Source organism: Ruditapes philippinarum, unplaced genomic scaffold (assembly GCF_026571515.1).
Source record: "Ruditapes philippinarum isolate M1 unplaced genomic scaffold, ASM2657151v2 ctg3138_1_1_1_1, whole genome shotgun sequence".
In the NCBI taxonomy this organism is placed as follows: domain Eukaryota; kingdom Metazoa; phylum Mollusca; class Bivalvia; order Venerida; family Veneridae; genus Ruditapes; species Ruditapes philippinarum.
In genome coordinates, this window is record NW_026855510.1 from 1 (window position 1) to 16,569 (window position 16,569).

The 16,569-nt window shown below is 30.8% G+C and overlaps 1 protein-coding gene across 1 annotated transcript; it reads left to right on the forward strand.

Moving 5' to 3' along the window:
* Positions 1–199: 199 nt before the first annotated feature.
* LOC132743584 (G-protein coupled receptor GRL101-like) lies at positions 200–11,012 on the forward strand. Its single transcript, XM_060732115.1, has 6 exons — positions 200–1,703; positions 2,024–2,553; positions 2,922–3,049; positions 3,729–3,777; positions 4,141–4,382; positions 9,868–11,012. Exons 1-6 carry the CDS (start codon positions 847–849, stop codon positions 10,018–10,020), a joined length of 1,959 nt encoding a protein of 652 aa, XP_060588098.1. The 5' UTR covers positions 200–846; the 3' UTR covers positions 10,021–11,012.
* The last annotated feature ends 5,557 nt before the right edge of the window (positions 11,013–16,569 follow it).

The following is a 16,569-nucleotide window of genomic DNA, read 5'->3' on the forward strand; positions in this document are numbered from 1 at the left end:
TGTCTAAAACTAAATTCTTGTTCAAGAATAAAATATATACTCTAAAGAACCTCTACGAGATCACGAAAAAAATTACTTTTTATTTCAAAAAACTCCAAATGAAATAAGTAATCCTGACATTTTTTATAAAAGAAAACATCAGCAAAGTATCACTTAAATCTATCAAGTTTCTAACTTGAGCATGGTTCTTTGACTCACTTCTGTTCTTAATCAGATATACGTTCTAGACAGGTCACACAATACACAATCAATTTTAAAATTATACATGAAGATAAGTACACCTTTAGTAATTGATACATTACTTTGAATGTACTTATTTTGTGTTTTAGGATAAATTTTGTCGGTTTGTTTTTATGTGTTAATGTGTTTAATATTACTTAAAAATTTATTTATTCAATAAATTATACATGCACAGCATTTACAAACATTTCACAATTAGGAAAATCAGTCTAGATGAGAAAACAAATAAAAAACAATACTTGAAATAATAAAGTTTTCATTTATACGTTTATGATATGTAAGATAAATTATCTTACAATTCTATTGTAGAATTTCCGTATGTATCTTATATTAAATTGACCTATTTTACCTTCATGTGTTTGTTGATATATGAAAGTTCTATTAAATAATTTCAACTCATTTTTTGTAATTTAAGTCGCTGCAACAGAGTATTGTTCAAATGGATTTAAGTGTTCTTCGAGCAAGATTTGTGTACCCTTGGATCAGATATGTGACGGACAAAGACATTGTCCTTATGGCGACGACGAACTCCTTTGTGGTTTCAAGTGCCCACAAAACTGTACCTGTGTCGGTTGGACAGCTGACTGTCGCGAGAGCGATTTCGATATGGAAGAACTAAGCATGTTGCCATATCACACGAGATATTTAGATCTCAGTAAAAATAATAATGTTAGTGAAATCTTAGAGGATTCGTACTTATCCATGAACCAACTTGTAAGATTGAACTTGTCATACTCTGGTTTAAGGGAACTATCAGGAAAAGCGTTCACTAATATTTACAATCTAAAGACACTTGATTTAAGTTATAATCTTTTTAGAATTATTCGCAGAAAGGTATTTCACGTTTTGCTACATTTGACATCTTTGAATTTACATGGCTGTTCTGAAATAACCACAATAGAAGCGGGTGCGTTCGAAGGTCTTATTTACATACGGAGTATACAATTAAAAGGTACAAAGATTACCAAAATATCCGCTTATACCTTTTCTGGTTTATCTCTCAAACATCTAGATATTTCGAGTAACAAGATCGCAGAAATTGCCGATTTCGCCTTCGATGATCTTTCTGTTGAGGAAATCGACTTTAATAACAATGACATCAAACATTTAAATAGAAAGATATTTGCCGGTGTTCGTGATTTGAAAGAATTGAAGGCGTCTGCCTACAAATTTTGTTGCATCAGGCCAACATACCTACTTGAAGACGATTGTTACCCACGGAAAGACGAGTTCTCGTCCTGTGAAGATTTAATGCGATTGTCAGGTTTGCAGACAATGCTTTGGTTGGTTGGTTTTTCCGCTCTGATCGGTAACTTCTTCTCTATCTTGTATAGACTTGTATATGACAGAGAGCGGCTGAAAATAGCATATGGAATTTTCGTAACGAATTTGGCTGCAGCAGATTTTCTGATGGGAATATACCTTATTATCATCGCTATTGCAGATGCTGTTTTCAGAAAGCGGTAATATGATATAGCAAAATAAATGTTGTGGAAAGAAATATATTTTCTTAACACGATTAAGTGATAGAGATGTTAAGAACCATATGTATGTTAAAATACATGAATCTACTATATTTTCACGATTTCTTATAACATTAAATATTGATTTATCAAGTGCTTTGTAGATATCTAATAGTTTTATTATTATGTATTACATACCGGCGAATTATGGTTTATTTAGCTCTATTTTTTATATTTCATCAGATGTTTTAAATACATTTGTAAATGTTTGGTTATTTCCATCCTAAATTTAGAGTTAATTCGTGTGTGTGTTTTTACAGGTACATATATGAGGATGAGTACTGGAGGGGAAGTGGATGGTGCACATTTGCTGGTGTCCTTTCCACAGTGTCCTCTGAAGCCAGTGTCCTTTTCCTTTGCCTAATTACACTTGACAGACTTTTAGTTATAAAATTTCCTTTCGGACAAATTAGATTTGATTTACTTAAGGCACAATCATGCTCGATTTTTGCATGGATTTTTGCATTTGTTATAGCTCTGATACCAGTTGTTTACGAAGGCTATTTTCAAAATCAATTTTACTCAAGATCTGGGGTTTGCATTGCTCTACCATTGACGAGAGATCGACCGCCTGGCTGGATTTATTCCATATCAATTTTTGTTGGTTTAAATTTCATTACGTTTACGCTGGTTGCATTTGGTCAGATCTCCATTTTCTTGGAGGTTAAGAAATCAAGTTCAAGCATGCAGAAAATGCACTCTGGTAGGAGGAGGGATTTGATTGTTGCAAGAAATCTTCTTCTCGTCGTTACCACGGACTTTTTGTGTTGGTTTCCAATTGGTGTTATGGGTATGTAAGCTGGCGATTGAGGAATCAATCGTTTCTTTATACACAATGGTTACAAATGTAAAGGATTCATTAAGCTTCAGAAATGTTGTTTCTACTTTTACTTCACTAAACCTTTTTTTATTGTTGTGTTCCAAACAATCAGTACAGTTAGTATTATACAAATGTCACATTTAGTGTCATTTAATTCACGTGGTATATCAAAAGTTCTAAATTAATAGATACAAGACGATATAACACATAGTGCACTGTGATTAATTTGAACATGTTTGAGGTAAAAAGTAAAAAAAGTATAACATGTGCAATTGCATCTCTTTGAGTTAATATTTAGTATAATATTTACCTTAGTACATATATGTATCTTAAAATAGGTATAATGGCACTGAATGGTCACGTGATCTCGGGTGATGTTTATGCATGGTCGGCCGTGTTTATTTTACCAATCAACTCTGCCCTGAATCCAATATTGTATACAGTGACTGCCATATTAGGAAAATCGGTAATAACTTTTTTCTCCCTCCTTTATTACTTTTTGCAATTAGTGCGCTTTACTTTAAAAGCTATTTTGTATATGATAAATTTTGATGAAGATGCAAAATCTCAAACATGTTGCCGTAGTGTTGGTTTTATTTTCATTCTTTTTAAGTACTCGATGTTTGTGTTTCTTTACAGAAATCAACCTGAAAAGATTTATTCGTTTACTTTAATTTTGCTGATGAGAAAACCTTTGTTAAGAATGATGAGTTTAGACAAAATGGTAGTTTATTATGGAGACTTTAGTTTTGGGCAATTAATTCAAAACTATATAGACAATGATAATAAAGAGCACACGGCCCTATGGGCCTATAGGTCAATTTGATCACCGTTTTAATGTTTGTTCAACCCATAAATAATCAATTTAAAATTAATGTCCCAATCATTGACAAATTCTCTAAAGTTAGTAACAAAAAATGTCTTTAAATACTGACTAGTGGCTTATATAATGTTTCTTATTGACCAAAGTCAGTAACCTGATGGCCTTTGGAAAATTTTATTTGAAACGGCGAAACAAACTATTATAGATATTTTCTAGATGATATGAGCAATTAATACAGCAATATATGAATTAATTTTGACAAAAACAAAAGGTCCACATTTTGTTTATTTATTAATTATCTATAACGTGCATTTCTTTTCAGAAATTTAATCCTAGCGCGGAGGAACAGACTCGCTCAGAATTATCAAAAGGTTGGTTTGAATTTATCTAGATTACAAAAGAATGAATAACAGTTTCCTCTCTTATACTTTTTAAATAATGCCTGTTGACCTGATCACACACGGGCGATTTTGTGTATGCACTTGCAGTTCTCAATAAGATATATTTTTGAAATGATATATTTAATATAACCACTTAAGTGCAAAGAAGTAAATTCGAAAACTGATTTAATGCAATTATAACAAGTTCAAGTGACAGAATGTCATCGAATGTTCAAAAGCGTTTAAAATGAATATATGTTTAGAAGTTTAGTATTTTTTTTTCAATTTGATTGTTTTGTTTGTTTCTTTGGTGATAATTATGTTCGTTTGCATTTATTTTCATCAATGCATCAGAACTGGGCAATTACATCAAGGAGTATCGAAGCATCAGCCGGAACTTCAGCGTTCGCGATGCTCTCAAACCTAAATACATATCTGTCGGGGAACTCGTAAACAGTGATATGACGGTGTCGGCCTCTGTCACTCTCAAGTTAACATACGAATTGTTTCGTTCTCTTGACGTGCTTCAAAGAGCTTTCCTGTTCATTGGAAACCTTGATAAGGATACAGTGTGTGTCAGGACCAGAAATGGGAAGGTATTTTGTAACTTTAATACTTACATGTATAAACAGTGTAAACCATCTTTTTTACTTTGTTATAATAGCTCCTGTTAGACAATGCGCTTATTAGAAAAATCTTTTATCAGAAATACCGCTAACCTCAAAATATTTACCTTATTATTTACACATTTGGACTTTCATGTAATAAAGAGATTATTACAAGATTGTACATTAATTACGTGGGCAGTAGGCCTTCAAATCATTATTTTTTTCAGTATTCTGTACATGAATGAGTGCATAAATTATGATACATCATTTAAAATGATATATAGTTCATGTAAAAATGTATCATGTTATATAACTGGTGCACAAGAAACAAATTTGACATGGCCTTATAAATTTGTAAGCGTTGTGTTAAATTTTGTAAATAACATACTTATAACTATTGACGCTTTACTATGTAAGCAAAAATGTAGTACGCGCAAAGAAATCATGGAAAACACGAGAAACATTTAAAATAGTTTAGATAATTTCATAGTAATTGCGACAGTCGGGTGTTCCGATCAACAAAACATACTTATTACTCAATGTAATACCGGCCATGTATTTGTCTGCATCTGTATAGTATATATTTTACACAGACTTCAATTTCATTTATTTTTTAATTTTATCAAGCATTCATATACCGATGCAGTGTACTTACATGTTGCGGTGCAAAGGAAATTGATTTTTGAAAATTATACATGTATGTTTAATTTATATCAAGTTAATAGAATTAATGTAAATTTGTTTTATGTCCGCGTACAAGATTTGTATAGCAAATCTCTGATGCTTAAAACAAATATTCTAAGAAGTTATCAAATTTGCATACATTAATGTATGTTTTTGGTACATTCTATTTATATGTTAACGAAACCACATTTTTTTCACAATTTATACATGTACTTTGGAAATTTACTTTCCTTCTATGCTTAAGTGCAATTGCTTCCAAATCCGAAGCTTTTGTAAAATATGGGGCATTAAAAGAAAGCTACTTTTTGATATTGCATTTTCAAAACCTTTTGTTTCAAGATTTCGTCAAGGCTTCAAGAATTATACGTTTATCACAAGCGTACTCATTGTACATGTCAAGTTACAAGATATATTTTACGTGTTTTAATTCAATAAGTCAATTAATTTCTCAATATGTCTATTTATGAACTTCATATTGGTTCCCTTAATGTACAGGGATTACGTGCGAAGCCCAAACGTTTACGGTTTTTAGAATGGGTTAATCAACAAAAATTAGATATATCATTTCTCCAAGAAACTCACTTTACAAATGATATTCTGGAAGATGTTAAACAGATTTTAAAGATTATCGCATTTACAATGCATTTGGACCTACAACTCACTCAAAAGGTTGCACTATATTAGTTCGCAAAAATATTCGCATTGAATATAATGTCATAAATGATATAATTGACGAAGAGTCTGGGAGATTTGTGCTTTTAAATATTGTCTTCTCGGGAACAGTTTTCACTTTTGTTAACATATACGTACCAAATGACAAACGTTGTAGAAATAACTTTTTTGAACTTATTTACAATAAGATTGAAGAAGAATCATTAGGCTTAAAAATAATAGGAGGATACTTTAATGATGTACTCAACGAAACAGACAGCTATACTCATTCTAACTCGCGCACTAAAACATCTGAAAAGGTGAAAAATCTAATACATTCACATAGTCTATGTGATATCTGGAAGCTTGAAAATATAAATAAAATTCAATTTACTTGGAAACGGACTAATGGCGCGGAAAACAGTCGCATTGATTTTTGGCTTATTGAAAAAAGCATGTCGCCTTTAATCGCCAGCTGCGACATAAGACCTGCACAAATAATGTATACTGACCACTTATGTATCAGTGTAAAAGTAAATATTCCTAGTCATCGCGGTCCAGGTTATTGAAAGTTGAATAATTCTCATTTAGAAGATAATAAATATAAAAATCTTATCATAAATACCATAAGTTCTGTTCAAAATGAATTCAAATCTCATGACATTGATCATAGAACAATGTGGGAAATATTGAAATACAGCATTAAAGAAAAAAGTATATATTTCTCAAAACTGAAAGCTAAACATAGTAGAAACCGATTAACGAGTTTAGAAAAAAAGACTTTCGCAGCTATACGAAGAATTTCATTCGCATAATTCAGATACATTACTTAAACAAATAAAAGATTTAGAAATCGAGACGATATATATAAATAAAGCAAACGGTGCAAAAATACGCTCACGTGTACAGCTCATCGATGAAGGTGAGAAAAATACGAATTATTTCCATTCGTTAGAAAAATCGAAACAAACGAAAAAAAGTCTTAACTCGTTAAAAATTGACGGAAAACAAATAATCAACTTTGAAGAAGAGGTTACATTTTACCAAAATCTATATACAAAAAAGGTAGACAGCGAGAATTTAAGGGATTTTTTCGATAACACTGTTTTTAAGAAAACACTAAAAGACAAAGACTTGAAAGACTTAGAATGTTTAATAAATATAAATGAATGCGAAAGCGCACTTCTCAGCATGAAAACCAACAAAAGTCCAGGTAATGACGGACTTACAGTCGAATTCTATCGTACATTCTGGCATCACTTAAAATTTTTATTAGTTAATTGTTATAACGAAATACACAAAGAAAACGAACTTTCAGCTTCTCAGAAAATCGGTGTTATTTCACTATTGTACAAAAAAGGAGACCCAGAAAATATTGAAAACTGGCGTCCAATATCGTTGCTTAATAACGACTACAAAATTTTAACTCGGGTACTCGCGATTAGGTTACAAAAAGTACTTCCGAAAATTATAGACAGCGATCAACAAGGTTACATAAAAAAATCGTTTTATTGGTAATAACATACGACAAAAATCAGACGTTATTGACTATTGCGGAAAAAATAACATTGATGGAAACCTTTGATTTTTAGATTTTAGAAAGGCTTTCGATACGATCGAGTTTGACTTTCTAGTTAAAACCCTTGAAAAGTTTAACTTTAAACCAATGTTTATTCGCTGGATAACGTCCCTTTACAATAATATTCGTCATGAATATTCAACAATGGTTGGATATCGAAACTTTGCTCTCTAACACGTGGTCTCAGACAGGGATGCGGAATTTCTTCTTTGCTTTTTATCATCGTTGCCGAGGTCCTAGCTAATTCAATTCGAGAGAATAATAACATTAACGGAATCTCAATAAAAATAAACAATGAAACTTTTAATCTTAAAATGACACAACTAGCCGACGATACTACAATGTTCTTAAAAAGCACAGAAGACATACAAAAGCATTATCAACGATTGAAATTTTTGGAAAACATTCTGGTCTACAACTAAATTTGCACAAGACAGAAGGTGTTAGATTAGGGAATAACTTTGATAATTTAAAATTAACTAACATAAAATGGAGCGAAAAAGTGAAAGCTTTAGGCGTCTATTTTGGCACAAATAAAAAAGAATGCGAACAATTAAACTGGGAAACAAAAATTCAAAACTGTAAAATCTTAATTAATTCATGGAAGAAAAGAAAACTTACTATTTATGGACGACTCACTGTTATAAAATCAATTTTACTTCCAAAATTTATCTACTTATTGCAATCACTGTACTTTCCGGAAGAGATACAGAAAAAACTCAACTCATTATTATATACATACCTCTGGGACGATAAACGTGAAAAGGTTAAAAGAAATATATTGATAAACGATCTCGAAAAAGGCGGTTTAAACATGATCGACATTGAAAGTTTTGTTACGATGTTGCAAATTAAATGGGTAAAATCCCTACTTTCTAATGAATTTGCAAACTGGAAAGTCATTCCAAGTTATTTCTTAAACAAATTCGGCAAGAATTTCCTTGTTTTTTACATGAACTTAAAATCTGTCTCAAGTTTACCAAAAGAATATTATACTTTACCTGATTACTATAAAGAACTTATAAAAATGGATTGTATTTAAATAATATTAATAAGAAGCAACCAAAACACGTCTTTGATACTCGTAAAGGAATAATTTTTGGTACTGAACACATTTTATGGAAGAAGAAATCTTTATATTTTCATAATTGGATAAACTCGGACATAATTTTTGTAAACGATATTATCGATGCAAATGGGGAGATCAGTGAACATTTTATTCTTTCAAAACTAAGAAATAAATCAAATTGACTTTCCAAAATTTATACGCTACGAAAAGCTATACCGTAACTCTGGAAATTCATTTTAAAATCGGACGAATCAATCAAAACTAGGGTTAAAACTGACTTTTCTCCTTTACTTACAAAAGAATCGAACAAAGAGATTTATAACATACTTAGAAACAATAAAGCGGAAAAACCATACATTCATCGCCTATGGGAAATTTTATTTGAACATGACATTCCGTGGAATAAAGTATACCTGAATATAAAATCAAGCATCGACAATAGATATAAACAGTTCCGTTATAAACTCATTCATAATGTAATACCGACAGTGGATAACTTATACAAGTGGAAATTGAAAAATAGTCCGAAATGCGTTTTATGCAATTGTACTGATAGCACAGAACATTTCTTTATTCATTGTCAATCAATTAATGCTTTCTAGAAAATAATTATTGAAACTTTTAAGTCGCTAGGAATCTGTTCTCAAAAATATCGTATTACGTTATAGTTTCGATAATACGCAGCAATCAAATCTTTGGCAAATTAATTTGATCTTTACAATTATTGGCTTTAGTATATACAAAGCTTATATGATGAGTAACCAACGTGCCGATACTATTAACATTAATGGAATCTTTCTACACGAACTTAACAATATGAAACTATACCTCGTCCATAAGAAATATAATTCTCATTTTATTAAACGCTTTACAACAAACTTTTAATATTGTCAGATATGTTAAAAGATGAGTAAAATTACGTTGTAATATTTTATTACAGCTATGTATACCTTTTTCTAAACTGTAATTCTTATATAATATCATACATGTATTTGATGTTAATTGCACTTACTGTACAAGTATTATATGAAAATGTTCTTTGTGCAAATGTTTTTAAAGTTTTTAAATAAAAGATAAAAAAAAAATATTTACCTCCTCACTTATCAATTTTCGATGTTCTAGACCTGAATATATGTATAAATGACACTGCTTGGTATTTATTGTTTCAATCGTGCACATGTTTTTCATGCAGGTCTTGGCTAGTGATTAGTAAATGCATGACTTATTGCCATAATAGTTTAACGTACAACAACTGACGATGTTAAAAACGAATGGCTGCCAACTCTGTAGAACGTATAAAAACCCCGGCCGCTTTCTTTTTGTTACTTTTGCAATCATCATAGCTTAACTATATATGAACTTAATCACATTGTTGACAGCTTCATCCAACGTGCACAAATGGCTAATGATTAGAGTTTTTCTTATGCTTTGTTAGTTTAAATAGTGCACATTTTATAGAGTATTGATATAGACTTAAGTATTATTTTCAGGTATTAGGAGATATCCTCATTAAAGTAGACACAAAACCAGCGGCCAAGAATGAAGACCTACAAAATGATATCTTTCAAGCAGGACGCCTCATTCATATCATAGTTTACAAGGTCATCAGACGAAATGAAAACATGACTGTAATTGAAAATTAATTATCCCAGTTTCTTACGTTTCAAAATCAAACTTTTTAACGTAACTTTTTCGTTTATTGCTGTTGTTTCAAATATCAATGTTTTGCTTTATTTTGTTTTATTTTTATTATTATTATTATTTTATGTATATATTATTTTTAATATTTAGGGAATGCCATTAAATGATTCCCTGTAGTTTCTATTATTAAACATTTTTTATATGTATACATGAAAATCAAGTCGAAAATTTTAACACTTAGGTAACATTCTTTGAGAAAAAAATATACATACAAAGTGTGCATTTTTAAAAGAAATTTGTATTTTAAAAATGTGTTACTTCTTTAAGGTTTTCGTCTGTGCATGAGCATGAGTGTTTCATGCATGTCAACGGCTCCCATTACACGACAGGCTAATTATAAATAAGTGTATGATATGGTTAAATACTAAGAATCATTCGAATTTATGTTCGTTTTTCAGAGATAATTATTTTTCTACTACAGTCAGAAAATACTCAAGTATATAGTTGTTTTTTCTACCATAATTGCCTGTGTTTTATTTTCTGCAAAACAAACTGTTATTTCAATAGTATTTATGGCCAAAAATGAACAACAAACATTTTATATGATATAAAGTGCCATTTTGCAAATCTCTTTATGCAAAAGAAACATTGACATAGATTCTCAAAAGCTATGATTTCAAAGTCTGTTTATTTATATGATTTGAATGAAAATCATTCAAAAATTAGAATTTTACTGTTTCCGGAATTTGATAAGTGAGAAAATTCCTTTAATTTTCTTAAGTATTAATGTTGTTTGTTAACTTATTATATTACCTTTATATTGTTTTGAATATAGTTAGTTTTGTTTTGTTCTTTGGTATATCACTTTTGTTTGTAATATTTCTTTTTCAGATTTAATCATTTGCGATTAATTAACTTATTTGTGTGTATTAAAGTCATGTGTCTATCTCAATCTGTATATCTAAATCTTACAATAAAGTACTGTCCTTGTCAACAGTTTCCGTTTTATTTTGTACCACATACAACGTACTTATTTGCCTAGTACGATTCAGTTTGTTTAACACTTACATTCCTTGCTGCAACAGAATATAGACCACCCCATTCGGCACATAGTCTGCACTATCTGGACATTTGAATATATATTTTTGGAAACATTTTTATATCAATATATTCGGTCAATATGTCATTATGTGATGTCAATCTATCATGATATGATTTGCAATTTTTAACGACATATTTACATTATATATTTCTTATTCTGACTCCATATACGGATTTACATAATATATTAATAAATGCACATCGTATAATAAAAGTTTTACCTCATATAAAGGACACATTTACATCATATATTGTTAAGTTGACTCTATATAGGTTCCACATAATATAGTTATATTTTGACTCTATATAAGGACGCTTCCACATAATATATTCGTAAATGCATATCATATATGAAAGACTGACATCATATAATGACAGACTGTTGTTATGACTCTATATAAAGATGGCTTCACATCATAAATTCACTAATGCACATCGTATCACGAAGATTGACATCGAATCATGACACATTGACATCATATATTTTGAAGTTGACTATTTAAGTATGATTCTGCATACTATACTGGTATAAATGCTGTATATACGGATGGTTTCACATAACATACTAAAATGCACATCGTATATTGATAGATTGACATAACATATAGAGACATTGACATCATATAGTGTTGACTCTATATAAGAATCATTTCATACTTTACATCTAATAATGACAAACTTACATCACATAAGGACAGGTTTTGTTATTTTGACATTATATGTGAATTGTTCAATTTATTCAAAAATGTACATCGTAAAATGATTGATTGACATCATATAAGGACAAATTGACATCATATATTGTTTATTTGACTTTAAATAAGGGTGCTGTCCCATAATATTTCCATGAGTGCACATTGTATAAAGAAAAGCTGACTCAATATATTGCTATTTGGACATTACAACGTTCAGTTTTATAATTATAAGACATTCAAGGCTTTCCATACTGTTTGCTTTTCAGTCACTATATTTCTTTCTAAAGATTTATTTAATTATGATTAAAGGCTTTGTCTAGATTGAAAGATGGACAATATACAGATTAAACTTGATACTATCCAAAACAGATTTTATAACGGACCCATTGGTTGGCTCAAAATTCATAAGTTATTTTAGCACCTATATACGAGACTGAGCGGCGTGGTAGCCGTCCTTTTGGTCTTCAAAATTTTGAAGAAGGTAGCATTTAAATTTTTTAATTATTTCAATTTCAATGTAATCTAGCTTTACTCAATGATAATATTTATCATAACATGTGGCATATGTCGGAGTATACATGAAACAAAAGGCCTCGACATTAGCGGTGGTCCGTTGGTGCGAGACCACCTAATTTTGGCAAAGACCACCTAATTTTACCGTCAGACCACTTAAATTTTCTGGTTGGTGCAAGGCGCATCTGGAAGACTGGCGCTTTGGTTGAAAAGCATGCAATATACTTGCTGTTTTAAAAGCATTTGTCCGATGAACACGTATATCTTCATTTATCTTATTAGTATTCAAAAGTTCTTAAATCATTCATAACTTTAATTTTAACATGCTACAATTTTGCTTTTGCAAGTTAAAGAGTAATAAAGAGTAAAAATTTGGTTTTAAAAATAAAGGTAAACAAATCATTTAAATGACGCTAGTACTGCATTTCATTTATTACATGCTATATCGAATACACTTTAATGGCAGCGAGCAAATGGCAGTAAGGACAAAATAAATATTGTACTTTTTTGCTTCTTATCTTTATTTCAACAGAGATCCATTTTTTCTTTAACAGGCTAAAAAGACTTAAAAAAAACAAGCATCTGGGAGTTAAAAATCCGTATAATATTTTTGTGAGGAAAATAAGCTCAACCATGATGTAGGAATTACTTTGTTTACCTTTTAGTTAATATTTGAAAAGCAGTTATCATGTATTCTTAAATGAGATAGAAAAACAACTAAATAACAATACAGAGAAACCCTACTGAGTTGCTCTCATTAACTCCTGATAGTACTGGATGATGAAAATATATATCTAAAGATATTTGTTTTCTTTAATTCTTAATAGATGTAAAAACGTCTCTGTCAATTTTAATAGTATTTTTTTCTAAATTGATTTTTTTAAATGCATATAAAAAATGATGAAACACCTGCTTGCCGGAAGGACCACCTGAATTTCAAATCCAGTGGTCCGGCTTACCACCTGCTAAAAAGTTAGTGTCGAGGCCTTTAATTTGCATCGATATTTCTTTTTCACCAGTCATTAACAAAATTTCGCATAACCTTATATAAACCATTAAAAACTATCTCTGCCTTCTTGTTTTTGTGTTTGAACAATATCATTTAAGATATTTAGAGTGAGAAGACGTAACCCATGTAGTTAAGATATAAATTTTCCAGGCATCCATAATGTTCATCAAAGATGTTATATTTGCGATCCTTGAAGATCATTCAGCACATCAACATAATTGCTGTGTGTGCATTTTTGTGGTACTTTAAAGTACTTCTCTGTTTCATTTTTTTTCTAGTATGCTATTTTTTTTAAATTAAACTTGTCTTTTGACGTTTCTCTATGATATGCAAGCTTCATAACCTCTGATTCCCTTTCAAAATTTCAGTCTATTGTTTTCTCGTTTAGGGCACACGTAATATGGCACAAACGTGTTACACTGAAGTCCCCATAAAAACGCCGGTTTTTTTTTCATTTTTAATGATATTAATATTTTATGGAAGACTTGCCTCTTAACAATGCTTTTTGAATTATCGTTTACAAATTCTAATCCAAATATACATAACCTGAATATTTTTCTATGTAATGTTATCGTTGAATGAAATCGTTTAGTATTCCCTTCAGTCCCGAATAATTATTTGTTTTTTAAACGATTTTAATGACTTTGTATGGTATCATTGATCTGCACAAATCTTTGAATACCCAAGGGTCGTTCATTTATGTTATTTTGATAATCAGCTTTCTTATATGAAATACATTTTTCCAAAAAAACTGTAAGACGTTTGTTTTTGTATAAAAGATCTAAAAACATACCGACAATGATAATGAAAAGTAACATCTGATTATGAGTTTTATCCTCAGGTTGTTGAAAATAAGCTTTTCAATATTTGACGTTGTTGACGTTGCAGAACAAATACTTTTTCTGAAATACCTGACATTGCTAACGTTGCTTTAATGCTTGAAAATTTGTTGAAAACGCGTTTTTTTTTAATTTCTGAAGTTGTTAACGTTGCTACTGCAATATATGACTTTGCTGACAATAATCTTATTTTGAAATATCTGACAATGTTGACGTTGCTGACTAATATGTTTGTTTGTTTGTTTGTTTCATTTTACGCCTTTTTCAACAGTATTTCAGTCATATAGGCGGGTAGTTTCCTAACCATCGTTCCTGGAGAGTTTCACCAGTACTAGACAACCTTCCTCCGCGCTAAACTACCAAAGCATCTCCCGGAGATCGAACCCACGCCAGAGAGGTAACTGGATTAGAAGTCATCGACGCTGACTAATATAATCTATCAGTGGGTAAGATAGAGGATCCCAAAATGAGAGTGATCGGTTCCATTGCGAACGAGCAAGCAGAAAGTCGGCCTTGTATGGTCGAGTTGAGCTGACTTATTATAAATTCATTTCGACTATTTTGGAAATAATATATCATCCCAAACAGTGATTTTATCGCTTAACAAAGGTCTTAACTCCATAGGTGGAGTTGTTACCTTTGTACGCTACCATTGTAGTGTGTTTTTAGGGAAGAATGACAGTCAACAAATTTATATGAAAAAGTGAGTACATTTTGATTTTATGTCAATATGTGCATGATAGTTTACAACAAAAATGTTTTTTTTTCTATGTCGTGTCGAAAATAATTTGCAGAAATATTTATTTGTGTGAAAAATATTATTATTGTGATCCAGCGAAGTTAATCTGGAAAACATGGATATTTTGGAAGGCTGTCTCACGAACGCTAGATTGTTTACTTATCATTCGGGCTGGTGACTGTCATTGCTTTTACACTTTGCATTATAGTTATTGCTCGAAGGATCCTTAAATATGCCCAAATGTCATCAAGAGCAGGTTGCATGTTGAAGGAAATGTACTCTTCGGACTGTTAAATTAAAATGAAAAATTAGAGACAACGGTATTTGGTGACTGGTAAACTGAATGAATTAAAGTAAGTTTTTTGTTGTTATTTTTATTTCATTTGCTATACGTATGATAATTTCCACTGTAAAATTATCAAATATATTTTTCACGGATTAATCAGTTATCCACTCAAAAGCATAAAATAAATGATGTAATTTTCAATCTTTATTTGAGATATAAAACATCTGAATTGGTATTTCCGGTATGGTTTCAAGTTCAATATATTCAAAATGTATTCAAATTCATAAGAAATATATATGCTCATAGACCGCATAGCACAAAATAAAAGTCTTATTGTATTATTGAAACACTTTAAATCCCGGCTCATGTGCTTGTTTTCTTATCTTATACATTATGAAACATCACCGGTTTAGAGGATGCATACTTTCTGACTTCAAGAATGTACGAAACTGTATACGGTCCGTTGTATAAAATTACCGTTTCGAAAATACTTTGTCTTAATGCCGCAGCAGTTAAAAGAGCCTCGTTATATGTCATTGCTAAAGCTAGCTGCCAGTTAAAAGCGATACAAAATTCAAAAGTGAAACTTAAAACACTTTAAACATATGTGACTTAATACTACGAAGACACGATGGGTACATTTCAATTTCATAATTTAACTATTTTATCGTCGTGAATTCACAATTTTAACTTCGTAAATTCACGTTTTCAACATACGGAACAGCATGGCAATACGTGACAAAAAGTCGAGATTTATGGCTCTTTAGCAAACAAAATAGGAAAGTGATTCATAGAATTTGATCTAAACCGCTTTGAAAGTATCTATAAATTTACAACATTAAACAACACATGCCTATAAAAAAGCATGATTTCAAATGATATCTCACCTGTGAGAGGCAAAATGGTGTAATTTTACAATAAAACAGAATATATTACATGATATATGATAAAATGGTTAATGAGGTTCAATGTTCCTAGGTAAAAAAATAAATATCAGGAATAGACTTGGAAACGCTTGAGATAATTATATTTACAAACAATATATGCATTGTTCCCACTCACTAATCTTGATTTCTTTCTAAATTCCTCAAGCCAGAATATATTGCTTTAATTTTTATAACACGACAAAATTTATGTTAAAAACAATATGTATTGTAAACATAAGTACCCGATGCCAAACAGTAGCCACATGCCGTACATTGGTTATTATTTGTGCTTGGACCAGGTGGTATGTACGAGAAGACTTTAAATGGTCTGTCCTCAGGGCACACGTCTGGAGTACTGCATTGAAGTTCTTCAACTGGTGGGCAATTGCCACTCACGCCTGGGGAGAAAAACAACATAAATCGTTTAACACTGTATACTTTTG